The following is a 21,043-nucleotide window of genomic DNA, read 5'->3' on the forward strand; positions in this document are numbered from 1 at the left end:
TTCATATTTTATTACAAATTCTTTGAATGTTAATTTATCTTTCTTTTATAATTTCTTTGTTATTATTAAATTCCTGATTTATTTGAATTTACTTTAAGAATTATTACAAAACTCTCACAATTGATCTGTGAAATTTGTGTTTATTTATTTTAGGATTGAAAATTTTCTTTATTATTTATCATTAAACTTGCTTTTCCATACAATATTTAAACCTAACCAAATATTTTATTTCTTTTATTAATTTTTTCAATTCTATTATTATACCTATTAAAGTTCTGTTGATGTTTTTGGCGATTTTGGCCCGAATTAAAATTAGGTGAATTTCTATGATTTGTAAATTCTTTTTATATTTATTTCTAATGCAACTATCTTCAAATCTTCTTTTTCTAATAATTTCTATTATATGACCTAATTCATTTAATTCAAAAATTTTATCTAACGTCGTCTTGCGTCATTTCTTTAGCGTTATTTAAATCTATTGATCTTTTTATATATTTTAATTGGAAAAACTGTTTCTTTTTGTGATTATTAATCCTTTTAATCTCCAATATAAAATTGTAAGATTTTGATTTAATTTCTCACCAGTCTTCCTTCACACCTTTATATGTTTTCAGAGTTTGTATCTACGAGTAATTTTGGAACTCTGCGTTAGCCACTCTTTTTAAAACAATTTTACTTTGTTATTTGTAATTATAATCTTATTTGATCATTAGGTGTATCTTCTTTAATTTTTATATGAATTAACAAATTTTTCTTTCGCCGAAGATTATTGAAATTGAATACATATTTTTAATTCGTAACTTCTTTTTATTTTTATTTATTAATATAATTTTTCTTCTAGAATTATACCCGTCTTTGCCTATCTTAATCCCATTACAAAAGGCGATATTGGCCCGTATTGTGTCTAGGGTTTCCTGACTTATGGTATATTCCTTTCTTTTCATTTTACTCTTTTAGCCCTCCGTCTTTGCCTAAAATCTGTCTGTTATGGCAATGTTGGCCCGACTGTATTCTAGGGTTTCCTGACATTGGATAAGCTTCAAGAATAACTTATTTAATTTTAATGTATTTCTATCCATCTTTCCATGATATTGATGTTTCCATTTCTTTTATTTAAATTTTGTTTTCAATTAATTTATTTAAATTTTATATATTTTTAACATATATTTTAGATAATTGTTCCGACGAAAAAAGGCTTGATCACAGAGTCATATTTATATATACATATATTTAAAAAAAACTACTATAATATTTATTATTCTATTATCTATTGTAAGTTAATGTGACCATACTTTTTTCTTCTTTTTATTGTTTCTGGTTCTGTCCAAACCGTTGATATTGGGTATATCCTCTTTTGTCCAGGTTTTCTTCTTGTCTTCTTTACTGGTACTTTCTCGGGGATGTTTACCTCGTAAAACTCGATCTCTTCGTCGCTACTTATTTCTATTATCTCGTTATTAATTATGTTGTTGTTACTGTTATTATTGTTGTTTATACTGTTTACAATGTTGTTTTTGTAGCTCTTGTTGCTGTTGATTTTGTTATTGATTTCGTTAATGCCGTTTTTCTCGCTGTTGCTTTTGTTGTCGTTGTTGATGTTACTGTTATTATTATTTTTAAAAATATTGTTTTCATTGATGTTATTCATATCGATGTTTTTGTTTCTATTTTTATTGTTATCTATGTTGTTATCGTTGTAGTTGCTACTATCGAAACTGTTGTTTTTGTTGTTTTTATTATTACCGTTGTTTTTGTTGCTGTTGCTTTCCTTGTTGTTGTTGTTATTTTTACTGTTATTTTTGTTGATGTTGTTAACGTTATTATTAATGATGTTGCTATTGGTGTTGCTTTCCTTGTTGTTGTTATTTTTATTGTTACTGTTATTGTTGTTAACGTTTTTGTTATTGATGTTACTATTGGTGTTATTGTTGTTGTTATTTTTATTGTTACTGTTATTGTTGTTAACGTTGTTGCTATTGGTGTTATTGTTGTTGTTATTGGTTATTTGCCTTGTGGTTTGGAAAATAACAAGCGTTGGTGTCCTGAGTGTTGTCGTACACTCTGTTGCTGTGAAAACGGAGTTCTTTTGTTGTCGTCCCATCAGTTCCTTCAATTGTTTTATTTCTTCTTTTAGTAGTTGTATTTCCTGGTCTATTTTACTGCTTGTTTCTGGAATCGTTATATAAATCCATAACTTACCTAATTTTTAAAATGATTATATTTCATCCAATTTAGTTTTAAGATTGAAAGAGATTCAGCGCATTTTTCGCAAAATCAGAATGCAAAGTCCTCTTTAGCCTTCTGGGAGAATCCTAGATAACATGGAGCCGAGAGCCGGCAGGCTTTAGTATTTGATTATATATCCAAATTTTATTGTATATTGATAACGAAGAACGCCTTTCCACTAGTTATTTAAACTTCCTGTATTCCTCGTCGAGTTGAGGTCTCTTTTTCATTATGTGCTCCTTCCATCTGAGCTTTGCGTCGAATGTCATTCCCAAATACTTCGCCGTATTTGCAAACGGAATTAAGACGCCATTTATCCGAACCGAAAATGAGTTATCAATTTTCCTGTTAGTGAAATTAACGTGTACTCACTTTACCTCGTTTGGTTTTATATTCCACTTTCTAGTCCACTTTGAGATCTCATCACTTGCCTTTTGTAATTTTTGTGTAGATTCATTTTCATTTCGTCCTATTGCGGTAACTGCTGTATCATCAGCAAATGTGGCTGTGGTCACTCCTTCCGATTCAGGAATACGTGTATAACACGTGTATAACAAGTATAATATCGGGCCCAATATACTCCCTTGTGGTCCCCCCGATCTGATATCCCTAAGCGAAGAGTACTCCTTTTCCTGCTTAATCGAAATACCCTGTTAGGTAGGTAAGATTCGAGCAGGTCAACATACTGGCTTGGTAGTAATTGTCTAAGTTTTTTTATTAATCCACAATGCCAAACCTTATCGAAGACCTGGGCTACGTCTAAAAATATGATAGAATATATCGATTTTTAGACGTAGTGATTCTGGCGAAAACCAAATTGATAATTCGGGATTAACTTTTTGCTTTCAATTATTGGCTGAAGCCTTCTCAAAAAAAGTTTCTCTAGCAGTTTTGAAATCATCGGCAACAAATTTGGTTAATTAGAAGTCGCCTTGTCTATAAGTTTGCCAGGTTTGTGCAGCATAATTATCTCTGTAACTTTCCAAATATCAGGCACGTAATGAAATCTTATACACGCATTTATTAGGCGCGTAAGCAACGTTATACCCCTTTTGGGTAATTTTTTTTAAAATATCGGCCGTTATTAGGTCAAAGCCTTAGAGCTTTTTTAGATTTGAGAGTCCTGATTTCCTCTATAACATCTTTGACAATTGGAATAGTCACCCTATACCCAGCAAAAGCAGATTCCTCATTTTCATGCACGCCTTGATTGTCATACGTACAGAATATATCGGCCAATTGACCCCAAACTTCATATAAAAAAAACTTTTACAAACAAAATAGTTATTAATTGTTAATACCATTAACATATACATAAAAAATTTCTTTAATTTTTTCTGTTTAAAAAATTTAATGCTTTTTAATATTGTCTAAAAAATTATGTTATATAGGTATTTCATATATATATAATGAACTGTCCTTTAGTCAGTGTTACTTTTGTTTATTGTTTGTCTCAATGTCCGTGTCTATGTCCGTATATTAAATTCATCTACCCTATTCTATTTCAAATTTCTTATCATAATTTTCTTCTTTTATTTTATTTTACATGTCTTCATATTTTATTACAAATTCTTTGAATGTTAATTTATCTTTCTTTTATAATTTCTTTGTTATTATTAAATTCCTGATTTATTTGAATTTGCTTTAAGAATTATTACAAAACTCTCACAATTGATCTGTGAAATTTGTGTTTATTTATTTTAGGATTGAAAATTTTCTTTATTATTTATCATTAAACTTGCTTTTCAATACAATATTTAAACCTAACCAAATATTTTATTTCTTTTATTAATTTTTTCAATTCTATTATTATACCTATTAAAGTTCTGTTGATGTTTTTGGCGATTTTGGCCCGAATTAAAATTAGGTGAATTTCTATGATTTGTAAATTCTTTTTATATTTATTTCTAATGCAACTATCTTCAAATCTTCTTTTTCTAATAATTTCTATTATATGACCTAATTCATTTAATTCAAAAATTTTATCTAACGTCGTCTTGCGTCATTTCTTTAGCGTTATTTAAATCTATTGATCTTTTTATATATTTTAATTGGAAAAACTGTTTCTTTTTGTGATTATTAATCCTTTTAATCTCCAATATAAAATTGTAAGATTTTGATTTAATTTCTCACCAGTCTTCCTTCACACCTTTTTATGTTTTCAGAGTTTGTATCTACGAGTAATTTTGGAACTCTGCGTTAGCCACTCTTTTTAAAACAATTTTACTTTGTTATTTGTAATTATAATCTTATTTGATCATTAGGTGTATCTTCTTTAATTTTTATATGAATTAACAAATTTTTCTTTCGCCGAAGATTATTGAAATTGAATACATATTTTTAATTCGTAACTTCTTTTTATTTTTATTTATTAATATAATTTTTCTTCTAGAATTATACCCGTCTTTGCCTATCTTAATCCCATTACAAAAGGCGATATTGGCCCGTATTGTGTCTAGGGTTTCCTGACTTATGGTATATTCCTTTCTTTTCATTTTACTCTTTTAGCCCTCCGTCTTTGCCTAAAATCTGTCTGTTATGGCAATGTTGGCCCGACTGTATTCTAGGGTTTCCTGACATTGGATAAGCTTCAAGAATAACTTATTTAATTTTAATGTATTTCTATCCATCTTTCCATGATATTGATCTTTCCATTTCTTTTATTTAAATTTTATTTTCAATTAATTTATTTAAATTTTATATATTTTTAACATATATTTTAGATAATTGTTCCGACGAAAAAAGGCTTGATCACAGAGTCATATTTATATATACATATATTTAAAAAAAACTACTATAATATTTATTATTCTATTATCTATTGTAAGTTAATGTGACCATACTTTTTTCTTCTTTTTATTGTTTCTGGTTCTGTCCAAACCGTTGATATTGGGTATATCCTCTTTTGTCCAGGTTTTCTTCTTGTCTTCTTTACTGGTACTTTCTCGGGGATGTTTACCTCGTAAGACTCGATCTCTTCGTCGCTACTTATTTCTATTATCTCGTTATTAATTATGTTGTTGTTACTGTTATTATTGTTGTTTATACTGTTTACAATGTTGTTTTTGTAGCTCTTGTTGCTGTTGATTTTGTTATTGATTTCGTTAATGCCGTTTTTCTCGCTGTTGCTTTTGTTGTCGTTGTTGACTGTTATTATTATTTTTAAAAATATTGTTTTCATTGATGTTATTCATATCGATGTTGTTGTTTCTATTTTTATTGTTATCTATGTTGTTATCGTTGTAGTTGCTACTATCGAAACTGTTGTTTTTGTTGTTTTTATTATTACCGTTGTTTTTGTTGCTGTTGCTTTCCTTGTTGTTGTTGTTATTTTTACTGTTATTTTTGTTGATGTTTTTAACGTTATTATTAATGATGTTGCTATTGATGTTGTTTTCCTTGTTGTTGTTATTTTTATTGTTACTGTTATTGTTGTTAACGTTTTTGTTATTGATGTTACTATTGGTGTTATTGTTGTTGTTATTTTTATTGTTACTGTTATTGTTGTTAACGTTGTTGCTATTGGTGTTATTGTTGTTGTTATTGGTTATTTGCCTTGTGGTTTGGAAAATAACAAGCGTTGGTGTCCTGAGTGTTGTCGTACACTCTGTTGCTGTGAAAACGGAGTTCTTTTGTTGTCGTCCAATCAGTTCCTTCAATTGTTTTATTTCTTCTTTTAGTAGTTGTATTTCCTGGTCCATTTTACTGCTTGTTTCTGGAATCGTTATATCCTCGTTGCTGCTTGATGCTTGTTTCTGGAATAACTTTTTTTATTTCCTCGTTGCTGCTTGATGCTTGTTTCTGGAATAGTTTATTTCCTCGTTTCCTCGTTGCGCCAATTAAATAATTAAGCTCGGGCTTAATTTAAAAAAAAAAAAACAATTTTACTTTGTTTTTCATTTTTTATTTATTTATTTAATAACGGAAATTACAATTAAAGATTAACAATTTGGAACTTGTCGTACCGACTATCAAATATGAACTGAACTTAAAACTATTTTTCCTCTCTATTTATACTATTGAATCTTTGTTACTTAAATCTGTTTTTCAGATAATATTTTCTTTGAACATCTCAAACAGATATTTTATCAGAATTTTGTTTAACAAAAACTAATTATCAGACAAAGACATTCTTCTTTGTCCTAATTACTTTTTTAATATTTTTACCACTATCAAGAATAAACATGTTTTGCTATTTTGCCATATTGACTCTTGATAGCACTTATCATATACCCCATTTAACTTATTTTATTAAGGAATTCTTCTTTTGTCTTTTTTTTTTTTTTACATTCTATTATCTTGTTTGTTCATTTTTACCTAGTTACTGATATTTATTAAAAACAGAATAATAAAAATATCTCTTAATCATTTCTTAACATGTTCAAACATAATCTACTGTTTTGTTTATCCTTGTTTGGACTCTGATTAATAATAATGTTATCAGGTATGTTGTTTGTTATGTTGGAGGTATAATGTAGCTGTTATCTACATTATGCTTATACATGACTGGCGTTTGGTGCCAGCTCTTCCTCATCATCCTGCTTTGTCTTACTTTTGCTAGTACATGTGGAGGATAGTTAATGCCAACCCTTCTAATAGCATTAATTTTCGAACTACTCCGTCTTACTTTTACTAGTATATGTGGGGGATAGTTAATGCCAACCCTTCTAACAGCATTAATTTTCGAACTACTCCATGCCGCATTTTGAATAATTTTACTATAATTTGCGGCCTCCTCATCTATGTGCTGGGTTTTTCTTATTCTTTTCCTTAGATCTATTTGTCGTTCAATCTCTAAGCGAAATCTCGACCAATCTGTAGCTCCATTTGTCAGCGCAGGTTTCGCTCTTTTCATAACTATATTTTCCTAAAGTTTAAGAATAACCACCGAATGATCGGAGTTAAGATCATAGTTATCATGTACCTCGATGAAATTTTTCGCAATCCGTTTTGTTATGAAGAAATCTATTAAATCTGAACACTTATTAACATCTGTTGGCCAATACGTTGGCTTCACAGTAGAGTGAAAAAGGTACCCCGTGCCGCCAATTGCTCTCCTAAGTTCTCTTCTCTTGTTGAAGTATGCCCTGAACCCCAATCAGTATGCTTGGCGTTAAAGTCACCCCCCCATATAAATCTATCGCCTAGGTCTGTCAGAACGTTTTGAAACATTTCCGCCGTAATTTTAAATCTGGGGTGACAATATAATGCAACTATTCTAAATTTTTGCTTAATTGAAGTAATCTGAACTGTCGTCATTTGCATTCACTCGGTTTGCATCTGGTACAGATCGCAATGCACTATATTTTCTTTTATTTTTATCGCTGTTCCGCCCTTCGCTATATTTCCAGAGTGGTTCGAGTTGTAAATTCTATCGAATCCTGCTTCTTAAGGTCATATATTCTGTGTATGTAGAAAAACTTCAAGCATGTCCTTTTTATTTGCAATACCATTGCAATTCCATGTTGCTATTTTAAAATTACCTCGTGCCATCATTTACCAGGTCTTTTGATACTCGATTTTTTCCCTTCGGTCTCTAAAATGCTCAATCTCTGAGAGATTTTGTCCGTCATATCTAGCATGTTCTGCATCATATTTTGCATTTTATACAAAACATTCACGTCACTGGTCCTTGCTTTATTGCTCGTGCCACCGTCATCAGTTTTCGTTTGGAGAACGTCCCTGTATGTTACATCTTTTGAGACCATTCTCGAGGCGAATTGCCTCTGTGGCCGTTCAGAATTCTCCTTCAAGTTGGTGTTGCTGTTCTTATTTCTACGTTTTTGTAGTTCCTTAACTACAAGGCATCCCCTCTATTCTCACTTTCGTCTTGTTTATGTGATCGATTTCATAAATTTTTTTCATCTCCTCGTCATTTGAGAATGTTAACATAAACAGCGGTAGAGGCACCATAATGTTTTTCCTATTTTCTTTTATTTTTTTTATTTTTTTGGTTACATCTAAGATCTTGTAACCCCTAGAGCTTAAGTCCTCTTTTATATCTTCCGGTTTACAACTGGGGTGAAGATTTCTTACCATGACTTTTATTGGTTTGGCCTGCTTGTTTTCATAGGTATGCCATTCTAGTCCAGATCCATTCATGGCCCTGGTAAGATTCCTGTAGTCCATTTCGGAATTTACAATAAGCTTAAAGTGATTGTTATTCATCATTTTAACCCTATAATTGATGTCCTTATTTTTTAATGTGGACTCTATTTGATTATGGTCAACCACATTACTTATGACTACTGGAGGCGGTCTAGAGTTTTTCCGCTTTCCGGAACCATTTCCGGAGATGATTCCGATTTTCTTTTTTTACTGAACCTCTTTTGCTTTAGGATCCAATCTGTTGCTCTAGCGAGTTCTTCCTCACCTGTTCAGTAGGCGTCCAAGATTGACTTCACCTGCTTTGCTTTTGGTGCAGCGTCTTTTTCTTTATGACTACTATCATTAGACTTATTTTTTTGTAATTGGCACATGTTTCTCTTTCTTTAGCTTCTCATTCTCAGCCCTCAGTTGAAGAACCTCGTTTTTCAAAGCCACACGGAGCTGTTCTAGTTGGCTAATCCTTTTATGTATGTCAGCATTCTGATCATCACTTTTTTTGGCTTGAGCTTTACTCATGTTTATATCCTTATTGGTCTGTGGAGCTTGAGTGTTCGGTAGTCCACCTTCTATATTTTTATTCTTTTCTAAAATCCGCACATCAGATGTAGGTGGTGAACGCCTAGTTTTCGCGCTCCTCTTGAACGGATCAATCAAATGCAATAAATGGCTCTCCCCAGAATCCGTAGAGCCGACCTCCGAAGAGGAATCTCTTGTTTTCTCCATTGCACAAATGATTCATGTTTGCATTTGATGCTTCCTGCCAGGGTTCAAAAACTGCCATCCCTCAGGGATCAGACGCAGACCAGGGAACAGCCAGTTCTAGGTTAGACGCTTCTGGATTTACCGCCCGTTCGCTTCCTAACCAACGAAACCCGGATTAAGCGGTAGGAAACCCGGTAGATAACTATGTTACCTACCTTCTGGGAAGTGAGAGTCGGATTTGTTGGTAGAACTGATGTTTCCAGAGGTCATTTCCTAACATTTACAGCTTGACATGTTTAGAAAATGTGAAACCGATTAGGACCCCTGCCAACCTTTGTCTCCTTATTATTAGTCATTAATGTTAACTCGAAGAAAAAAAAGCATACAAAGTTAATTCCTCTATTAGCATAATACTATGATCTTAATTTGACAAATCCACTTTTATACCACATTCAATGTAACCTCAGGAACTTCTATTTCTGTAGATACAACTTTCTTAACATTATTTAAATTTACGCCGACATCTTAAAATCCCCATTCCATTATATAATTGTATATTAAATATAATGGCCTTTAATCTTGATTCCTGATTATAGAGAAGTCTGCCTTGTATGTTAATCTGTTATAAATTTCAGACATTACAGTTATATTTCAAAATATAAATTTTATTTAATTATAAATAAATTTTCTTCTTAAGACTGTTGTTTATATTAATGTTATTTAACTGTTGTCTAGATAATAAAGAATTATTTATTTAATATACTTGATGATGAGTTTTCAGCCGTGAAAAAAAACTAATTTACCAAAACGACAAAAACATTGGATGAATTCTTTTATAATAAGGGATGATTCTTTAATCAATTTACAGTACAAAGTCGTATGGTATTAACACGCGCTAGGTAATTCAAAATAAGTTTGTATAACACAAAATATAATCAGCTATAGTAGTAGCAATGACAATCGCAATTTATAGCTAATACAACTTAACATGTGCTAAATATTTCTAATTGGCAGGTATAATAAAATCTGTACTTATTACGCGGTTAATACAGTACAAATAAGAATTAGGATACAATAAAAAAAAAATAATACGTGCTAAGTAACTCTAGTTAAGTATGTATAATCAAAGACTTTAAAATTATTTTTAAAGTCATTGGTATAATACTGACTTCCACATTTTCACCCACATCTTTAAACCCTTATTTTTATTGTTTCAATCCTCTCGTACTATATTGACATATCTCTATCAAATATTGCAATGTTCTCAATCACTTCTTCCCCAATTTGTTGTTCATCGCTAACACAATAGATTTTCCAATTAACTTTTTTTTTAAGTGAACATATCTTTTCCTATTGGTTCCTATTATATGCGTTAACTCTTTACAACTTTTCTTATTATTTTTTTCTACACGATTGTTTACTTCAATAATAATTCAGTTTTATTGTTTTTTACTCATGATACATGAAGGTGAACGCAAAAAAAAACGCCGTACAAAATTTTTTGTGCTGATTAATGGAATCCTATAAAATTTGAATGGATTCTGTGACCATTGGATAATTTTTATTTGAATATTATTCATATTAAATTTCTTTTTTTTAAATTTCGAGAAAAAGCTATCGATTTTCTTTTTAAATTGTTGAAAAAAAAATGTAAAAGCAGTGTATTAGAGTGAATACCCTCAAAAATTTTCAGTAATATTAGAAAATTCCAACAGATTATGCCGCCATTTATCATCTATTTCAATTTAATGACAAAACAGAATAATCTGATGTGAACAGCACCTAACCGACCGCATTGTGTATTGTGTGGATAGTACTTACAAATTAAAATTAAAACAAAATCATTTTATAACATAGTTTTTATACCGCAATAAAAATTTACTAAATTGTGTAGCTTTAAAGTAACCCAGGTTGCGCGACGAGGACGTATCTACACTTCGCAACCCAACAAAACTTTTTACATGATTATGCGTACGTTATGATATACTATATAAATGTATTTGTGTATATATCCGTAATATTGTTAAAATTAAACACAAAATATTAATAAAATTTGCGAAAGTTTCGAACTCCAGTAGCTTACTGTCTAAAAGAAAAATGATATTAAAAGTTTTTTATATTTGGCTATACTATCTTGCAGTAGAAGAAGTTAATCGCTATTTTATCGAATTTAAAAAATGTTTGTGATTTCGATACAATAAACAGTCAAAAAATAAATAAATATATTCTAGAGAAATAAGTTTCTAGTAAAGATCTATTTGTATATAAAATTTAAGCTTTGCATCTTACAGAAGTAGAAGTTTTGCAAACATATATCCGGACAGACGGATATATCCGGACGAAGACGGATAACACAGAGCTAAACTAAAAAGTATTTTTTTAATGTTTTTGGAGGAATGCTAAAAATAATGATATTGTTCAATTTTAATCAATGATGTAAAAGAATGCTGTAAATTTTTTTTATTAAGGCACAGATGGTACTAAAATATTTTTTGCGAAGGATGGGAGTATTATATCTTCTGTTTTCATTACAGCGCTATATGAGTTTTGTCCAGGATTTGAAAGATAGATAATAATTGGCAAAATATTTCGATCCAAGTTGAAAGGAACAATGCCAAAAACAAAATCTCGCAAAGGAGTTCCTTTTTGAATTACTACAATTTCTCTTCTAAAAGCTAAGGCAAGAGCGTAAATGGACCCTTCGTTACCATAAATATATTCCGCGACGCACATAAGAATTAAATCTTTCAATGATTGATTTTCAAAGTGTTGTTCAGTTATCCAACGTTCAAAATGTTGCTTGTGTTCTAAAATTGTTTGAATGCAAATAAATTTTAAGTAGGGGAAAAAACATTCTGTTCTAGATAAACAATAAGAAATTGCTCTATATAAGCAATTTCCGTCACCTATAATCTGTATTACTTTAAATTTATGATTTAAACCCAAAAAACAAGTAATTTCATCTTCTGAACAATTATCGATTTGTGAATTATATAGTATATTTTCGCCGGAAAGAGATAATTTTACTTTGTTCAATTGAAAAGCATGTTTTTGAAAAATACTTTCCACATGTTGTATGAACGCATTATGGGGAAGAGATTTGCCGTAAAGAATTTTTTTTTGCAAATTTTTAAAAAAATCTATATTGTTAATCATTTTTATATCGAAATCACACCTAATCTTAGTTTCATTAGAAATACCATCTAAGTTTTTTTCTTGGAAAGGGATAATTCTATAGGTTTATCAATATTAGCTATATAAGTTCCATCATTCACAGAAACATATATTGGTTTATGGTACGAAAAAAAAGTTTCATAAACACCCGCCTTTAGATTTTTTATGTTAGAATATACAACATCAATTTGGGAGTTTAAATTAGTGGTAGAAATATTTGATGGTAAATTAGATTTTAAACCTAATTTGGAAAAGAAATTATGTAAATATTTATCATAATTATTTATAATATTATAATTAAAATCTCCTAAAACAATTAATTTTGTGTTGCTATCATATTTAATTTTATCTGCAATACTTTGAAAACTCTTTTCGAACATACTATGAGTAGCACCCGGTGATTTGTAATCCGTAATAACTTTAACATTTGAAATTGCGAAAGAAAGAAGTTCTATGTGAGACTTCTTTTCAGAAAGTATTAAATGGCATAAATTTTCAATCTTTATTGATTTCCTTTTTAAGCAAAGAATTCCACGAGTTTTCGCTTCTGGATTCGACCTATAAAATGTTTCGTAATATGGAAAGCAAACATTTTCATTGTTGGTTAACAGAGTTTTTGAAAAAATTATTATATCACCTAATTGGTACCACTCGTCGCATTTTATACAACTTACTTTAGTTTTTAGGGAACAAATATTCTGATAAATTATTCTAATCTCACCTTCAGTTTTTAAATCGTCAAAAAGAATCGTTTTCTCACTTCTCAGCCTATTGATTTCTTCTTTAACCAAATCTTGTTTAGAATTTGAATGAGGATACCTAAATTTTCCAACAATATGCAAACCCTGCAAGCTTGTAACCCTACTTAAGGCAACATACAAAAGAGAACGTGTAATTCTCTTCATTTTATTAAAATCAACACAAATACTTTTATAAGTTTGGCCCTGACTTTTGTGAATAGTTAATGCTTCCGCAGGCATTAACGGAAATTATTCGCGTAAAACTGGATATTGTAATTTTCTTGAAATATTTAAATTTATAACGAGTTTGCTAATTGACGTCAGGTGATATGGTATATTACTATTTTTTGCATTTTTGCTGTTATGTTGCAGTCTTGCCTTTTTTCCTACTTCTTTACAATTAAAATCTTACCATAATATTACTGGTTCGTCTGAGTTTAACTTAAATTCTATAAATTTCAATTCGCCACAACTACCATTAAGGGCCTTTCCCAGTATCGTTAAATTCATGCAACTGACGTTAGTCATGAATCCAAAGGCAACATGACGCTAGCGTCATAAATCCCAACATATGTTGCTAACGCAATTGATTGTCATTTAGTTTTTTTTTCGCATGTTTTTAAAGGCTAATGCATAAGTGATTTGTTTGAAAATTGCTCAAATTACAGGTGATTGTCATTTGCTAAATCAAGCGATTGACGTGATTGACATGATCGTCAAATCTTTGACATACTGGGAAAGGGCCATAAGAGCTCATATTTGGAACATTTTGTTTTTGATTTTGACAATTTATTATAAAGATTTTCTCGAAATTTTATAAAACTGTTTTCACGCCTGTTTTTCCTACTTTCCCTATCTAGTAATCTTTTTTTTTTTTTGCGAAGCTCCTCTTGACCTCTCAGTTTTTGTTTCGCGTTTTTATCTAAAACTCTTTCTTTATTTCTGTATTCGGTATTTTCGCGTTTATCTTTTTTACTTTTCTTATCTTGCAACTTCTTTTTTTCGCGGTTTTCTTTTCGAGCCCTTGTATTTTGTTTCGCTTTCCTGTCTAATATTTTTGCTTTTGTACTATATTCGGTGTTCTCGCGTTTTATTTTTTTACATTTCCTATCTAACATTATTTTTTTTTCAAGAATATGTTTTTGCGTCCTGATGTTTTGTTTTGTTAATTTATCTAAAAATTTTTTCTTTTTTCCTATACTCGATATCTTCGCGTTTTGTTTTTTTACATGTCCTATCTAACATTCGTTTTTTTTCGCGATTATTTTTTTGCGACCTGACGTTTTTTTTTACTATTTTATCTAGAACTTTTTCTTTTGTCCTATACGAGTATTCGGTGTTCTCGCGTTTTATTTTTTTACATTTCCTATCCAGCATTCGTTTTTTTTTCGCGATTATATAATTGGCTCCTCATATTTTGTTTCGTTATTTTATCTAAAATTTTTTCCCTATTCCGATATTCTGTTTGTGTTCTAATATTTTGCATTGTTATTTTGGCTGTAGCCCTTTCTTTTCGCCTATAATGCTCATTCTTCCGTGTTTTGGCCATACGAATTCTATTTTTCAACTTAAGTTCCGCCTTAACTTGTGTAGATGTTTTTGAACTCATTTTTAATGCTGTTTTTGAAAAGGTATCTATATTTTTATAAGTGAGTAAAATAGGGAAGCCTCAGAGAACTTCCTTAAAATGTATTAAATAAAAATTGATTTATTTGAGAATGTAAGATTTTTTTTTTTTGGTGTGAAAAGATTAAGGTTTTTTTTTTGCTCCCTTTTATTCGGAATAAAATACTTTTTATTTTTCGCTAATATATTTCGTGCGCTACATACGCACTTTATCAAAGCTGATTTTCTTCTAATTAAGACAACAAACAATAAAAATTGAAATCTATTAAAATTAGGAATATTATACCTGACTTAATATAATCTACCTGACTTAATCTAGAATTTGATTATATATATTTTTTTTTTGTTATTTTTTAGAAACTAAATTTATACCTGTTTTAAACCTTAAAACTGGTCAAATAATTAATTTAAAGAGCCAAGTAGCCGCGTTACCTTCGTCCGTGTTTAGTAGGCAGTCCTTGTTTGATTTGTATATCTGCATGCTTTAATGAACTTCTCTCCTGTGTTTTCCTTTTACTTCTTTTAATACCTTTAAGTTATCTTCCGTGATTGTGTGATCCGTTTCATAAATGTGTTTTGCAACCATAGAATCGAAAATCCGGTTAAATCCTACTCTCCTTGCATGTTTTATTTCACTTAAATGTTCCTTAAGTCTTGTTGTAACGGGTCTCTTCGTTTGTCCTATGTAAAATTTATCGCAATTATTACAATTGATTTTGTACACACCGCATCTTTCATGTATCTTCAATTTATCCTTAGCCGAATTTAACAAACTCCTAAGTTGATATTTACTATTGGTTTCCGATATCCGAATATTGTGTTTGCTTAGTTGTTTATTTATCAAGTTTGTACAGTGATGATCATAACTTAAAGATGCCCATGTTGTTCTTTGTTCTTCCAATATCCTGTTCTGTTTAAACAATGTGCTCATATTCTCCTGCTCAATTTTTCGTTTTTTCTTCCTAATGAGTTTGTTAATACGTTCAGTAGAATAACCGTTCTTCACAGCCGTGTCCAAAATGAAGTTTACTTCTGATCTATAGTCGTGTCTGTCCATCGGTGTGGTTAGCATTCTATGGATCATAGAGTTGAACTGAATTTTTAAGACAAAACACTATTTCGTAAATTTTTGAAAAATATCTTAAAAATGTAGAATTTATTTAAAAACAGCACAAATATTTTAAAATTAAGAAGAATTTGCTTATTTTATTTTTTGGGCCTGATTCTAAATACACATTTGAATATTCATTAAAAAAAGTTTAATAAAGATATTTTAAATGTTCTGCAATATGAATATTTTATTAACAATTAGAGCACACTATTTCGCGAAGTTTTTTTTAAAATGTATTAAAAGTAAAATTAATTTATTTTTAATAGAAATAAAGAATTATTTTGAATAGTATAATTATAGGAGATTTTATTTTACTTTAAATATAAAATAATTGAGTTTCAATTTTAAGTCATTAGTGTGATAAATGCATGACTTAAAATATTTATATATAAATTTATATGTATATAAAAATTTACTTAGTTTATGCTGATAGATCAATCTATTAACCGCCTGCTTTCTTTTTGATTTTCACAAAAGCAATTTCATGTTTTCGTCATACAGTATTGCCTTATATATGGCTACTATAATACTATTATTAAAAATTATTAAAAAATTTTTTGTCTCCAGCTCTTTAACTTAACAAACAATTTTTTAGAACAGCGCTTTAACAACAAACATAAAATTTATAAATTTTAAATTTTATTTTCACAATTTTACGTCTTAAATTAAAATACTAAACACAAAATTAACTTTGTTACTTTAAATTACTTCTCTTTCACCTTTAAAATAATTCAAATTTGTTTATTAATTCTTAAATGAGTTTTTAGCTCATAAAGAGTTATTATTATAAAAAACTCTTATATTTAATGTATTATATTGTGTCTTCAGCACTATATTTTAAATTGTAAATTTAACTTATTTTTATATTATTAAAACTTTTGTACCATCTATGGTGCAGTTTAAATTCAATTAAGAAAGTATGGAACTCAAATTTTACAAAAAATACCAAAAGTACCATATGTCGGCTATTTTATTATTTAATTACTGTTAGCAATATTGAAAAATCTAAGACGGATGTTTCAAATAAAACATTGACAAGTATTTTAAAATGTTTACAACTCTAAAAAAATACGTATAAATTTTGTCAGGTACGTTAAAAGATAAAGAGCAAAGAAAAGTATTTTTCTCCGTAGTCATATATGTATGTATTAATCAGGTAAAGGCTAAATATAAAATCAACGTTATTACTGAGCAGGCATTAAATTTATTGAAATCTAATAATTTTCTTAATTCTTCTGTTGTGTTTCCTGAAATTAATAAAATAAATAGTTAAATAATAGTAATAAAATAAATAGTTAAATGTGTTACGAAAGGATATAAAATAAAATGAAAAAGCTGTTATCAAAAATAATTAGAAAAAAAGAAACAATTTTTGCAACATACATACTCGTAAGTATATGTGCATACATAATTATGCATGTTAATGTAAATGATAGTACGTAAAACCTGCAATTCATATGAAGATTTTTTTTATAACCACACGATGGTGAGTTTTTTTTCTAAAATATTGATTGTATTAGAGAAATTCATTCATTTCATAAATCGAAAATTATAATGTGTTACACAAAAAGGAAAATAAGTTCGTATTTTTGTTTTATCAGCCTGTGATTTTAAAAATGAACAAATCGGGTTACTTGATCCTAAGAACACATATATATATACATACATTTATACTTTATGTACTTTTTTTTCAGAAATGTACTTATATTTTATATATACTCCCATTTGAGTCAGTTAATTTTAGAAACATAACAAGTGAAAAAATAAAAATTAATTTTCATTGAAAAATATTTATAGACAAAATATTTATTATAATAACCAATTAAAATTTAAGAATGTATATAAAATATTATAATATTTTAAATTCCATGTTAAATTAAAGTAAATATATTAAATTCTAATTCAACAAACAGAACACAAATATTAAATTTTAAGAAATTCCGTGAGTTAATTCCATATGGCAAAAAATGTTAGATATGGCAAAAAATATAAAATCGGCTCGTAGTGAAAGTTCAATTTCCCTGCCGTGATATTTCTAACAAATTTATGTATTCATTGTTTTAAAATCCTGAATTTTGATATTAAATTTCAACGAATTTCGTCCAATAGTTCCTTAGATATGGCAAAAAAAAGTAATTTCGGCCCCCAGTTCTGTTTCCGAGCCCTTATATTCCTAAAAATTATGTAAATTCATTGTTTTAAATACCTGAATTCATATATTAAATTTCAAGAAAATTGATTTATTATGAAAAATGTAAACGAGGCCCGTAGTAAACGTCTAGTTGCTGAAACCTGATTTCTTCCAAAAGTTAAGTGGTTTAAGTTTAAGTAACTGTCGCATAAAGTTTATATATAAAATTACAAGTCAATCTGTTTAATATTTTCTTAAAAATGATAAAAAATGTAAAATCGGCACGCAAAATCAGTTTTCGAGCCCTGATCTTTCCAAAAAATTTATATGTTCAGTGTTTTAATACGAGGAATTCATATATTAAATTTCAATGAAATCGGTTGATTATTTTTCTTTATATACACAAAAGTATGTTTGGCCCGTAGTAAACGTCTAGTTGCCGATGCCTGATCTTTCCAAAAAAATTACATATTCATTGTTTTAATACGAGGAATTCAAATATTAAATTTCAATGAAATCGGTTGATTATTTCTCTTTATATACACAAAAATGTATATTTGGCCCGTTAAACATCTAGTTGCCGGTCGAGCTGAGCTTATATATAAAATTTCAAGTAAATCGGTTGAATATTTTCTTCAAAATGTTCAAAAATGTAAAACAGGCCCGCTAAAAAGTGTAGTTCCCGAGGCCTGATATATCCCAAAAGTTGATCAATCCGTGCCGTGGTAGAAATAAACTTACATATAAAATTTCATCAAAATCGGTTCAGCCGAACTACACGCGTCCACACACAGACCGATAGACCGATAGGTTGCTAAAAATAGTTTATTTACACTTCCCTACTATGGAGAAGCGCATTCCCACCGAAAACTCGATATGCAAGATTTGTTGCCATCACATAACCTACCTATTGTATACACAATACGGTCAGTAAAAAAAGGTCGGCATTTATCACTAAATCTCGTTAAAATAATTCTCTCAGTAGATAATATCGAAACTAGAATTCATCAAGAAATCACGAACAATATTTTTACAAATCCAACTTTAACTTTTATTTTATTTAGTTTAATACTATTTTACATTAACTAATAATTGTACACTAGTTCATAATATCTATAGTTAAAACAATTTTGTTTTTGTTTACCTGTAATAAATCATATGCGACATGAAATTCTTTTATCATTGTAAAGTTCATGAAATGTATATATGTATATGTATATTAACTTTATTTTTATCAGAATAGTGTTTTAATTTTTAATTTAGTAAAAAGTTCAATGTAGAGACCTATTTTGAAAAAAATTATTAACTTTATTATTTCAAAGCGTGATGAGTAATGTAAATAAATATTGAAATAAAAAAATAAACATCCTTTAATTTAAGGTAACATTAAGTTATTTTTAATTAAGTCTCAGTAAAACTAAACATTTTTTTATTTATTTTGTATAGTAATGCTTCTTAGTCTTAATTATGTATATAAAAAGTTAAATTTAAAATTCATGTAACAAAAATAAAAATTCCATTAAAATTATTAAATTACAATATTAATTATTGATCTTAGAAAACAAACCTGCTCTTGAAATTCTATTGTAATTTTATCAATAATATTGAAATTAAGATTTAAATTTAATTATTTACAACAAAGTTCTGAAGATTATATTGAACTACTACTCGTAACATTTTAAGAGGCAATTAAAATCTACATAATTGAAAAATATTTCCAAGGAATTTTGGGATTTTACAAAAAAAAATCCAAAATTCTCAGTTTGGGTAGATAACTTTCTCGATAATTAAAGGTCAGATATAATTATTTGTAAAGACAAAAATAAGGATCTATCAATTACCTTAAAAACAAGTACCTAATTGTTGCTCTATGTTGTACGACTATTAGCATTTATTTATATGAAGGAAAAATCTTGGACCGATTTTTTTAACAGGCTGTAGCTCGAAAACGAGTATATCTGACATTTTGTTATTGCAAATACCAATACATATATTATAATTATTGTTCTCTTATGTGAAGAAATTGCACTTTGAAAATAGTTTTATTTCAAATTGAAGAAGCTGTTTTCGGAAGGAATTAAAAATTTAAAGATTTCTACATCGAAAAAATAGTATTTTTAAAAATATTAATGAATTGTACATACATATGTATATTGTTTGAACTAACTATTTGAATGCGAATACTCGTAATAATTTTTAAATCAAAAGATTGTTGGTACTTTTTTTTGTTATGCTTAATTTTAAATAGGTACATAATTATAATTATTATTATCCTTGAATTATTATTTAATTGTAAGGGAATAATTAAAATACAAAAAAGTTAATAAAAAAAAAATTAGTAATTAAAAATTTTAAAATTAAAAAAAAGTAATTTATATCTTATATTATACGTTTAAAGTTTGTTTTCTTGTAACATTAAGTTTATATAATAAATCATCCACAATGAATTTTTAAATTGGAATACATATTAGGTACAGTGTCTGAAAACCTTTGTACAAAAATTAAAATTATTGTACCCTGAACAGCTCACAAGTAAGTTATAAATGATGTAAAGAGGTAAGTTGTGTTAGGAAATGGTAAGTTTCGCATAGAGAGAAGTTTGTGTAGTAAGCACAGGCAATTCTGCTATAACGTCCTCTTTCCTATTTCTGCTGTATTATTTTAATTACCATAATTTTATTTTTCCATGCTATTTCCTCACTTAACGCTTAACGTAGCTGTATTTCTTTCATACCATTTCCTGATTCTCAAGAATTATATTCGGAAAAACCAATGACTAATGAAAGTTTATTTAATTTATTACAAGAAATCGGACAGCACGTTATTGAAGAAAAATATCAAATTATTGAACAAGTTCATGAAATTATATGCTGTTAAAAAGCTAAGAGAAACATTTAGTTTTACATTATTTAAGTGGTTGAAATATTTAGAGAAAAATAAATCATCTATACAATGATCTATAGAGAACTATTGAGTATTTTAGAAAATGCAGTTTGAGTTTACATTTGTAACTTAGATATTAATAAATTTAGCCATTTCAACTTCAGTTTAGTTTCAACGTCACTACTTGTAGAGTAAAGTAATTTGTTTCTGGTGTTGCAGTACTGTCACATAGTTTTTAAAAAAATATGTAGCACTAAAAATATATTATGTAAAATATTGTGCTGCAGTTTCAAAAATACTTTTTCGCATTTTGTGTAGTAGTTAATTACTAAAATTCTCTGC

At 28.6% G+C, this 21,043-nt stretch overlaps 1 protein-coding gene across 1 annotated transcript; it reads right to left on the bottom strand.

Moving 5' to 3' along the window:
* Window positions 1–1,680: 1,680 nt before the first annotated feature.
* LOC129609245 (GATA zinc finger domain-containing protein 15-like) lies at window positions 1,681–5,927 on the bottom strand. The gene is made up of 4 exons (XM_055521177.1): window positions 5,564–5,927; window positions 5,065–5,373; window positions 1,792–2,199; window positions 1,681–1,715 (listed from the first exon to the last, which is right to left on the bottom strand). The coding sequence occupies exons 1-4, from the start codon at window positions 5,925–5,927 to the stop codon at window positions 1,681–1,683; spliced, it is 1,116 nt and encodes a 371-aa protein (XP_055377152.1).
* Window positions 5,928–21,043: the final 15,116 nt, after the last annotated feature.

This window comes from Condylostylus longicornis, unplaced genomic scaffold (assembly GCF_029603195.1).
Source record: "Condylostylus longicornis isolate FDR11 unplaced genomic scaffold, ASM2960319v2 ptg000038l, whole genome shotgun sequence".
NCBI lineage: Eukaryota > Metazoa > Arthropoda > Insecta > Diptera > Dolichopodidae > Condylostylus > Condylostylus longicornis.

Bases quoted from the DNA above. Each gene is read 5' to 3' on its own strand.
- LOC129609245 (XM_055521177.1), bottom strand. From the start codon at position 5,927: ATGGACCAGGAAATACAACTACTAAAAGAAGAAATAAAACAATTGAAG. The intron at 5,374-5,563 runs GTAAAAATAACA...TAATAATAACAG, and splicing joins AAACATCAACAAAAATAACA to TCAACAACGACAACAAAAGC. The intron at 1,716-1,791 runs GTAAAAATAACA...CAAAAACAACAG, and splicing joins CAACATCAACAAAAATAACA to TTTCGATAGTAGCAACTACA.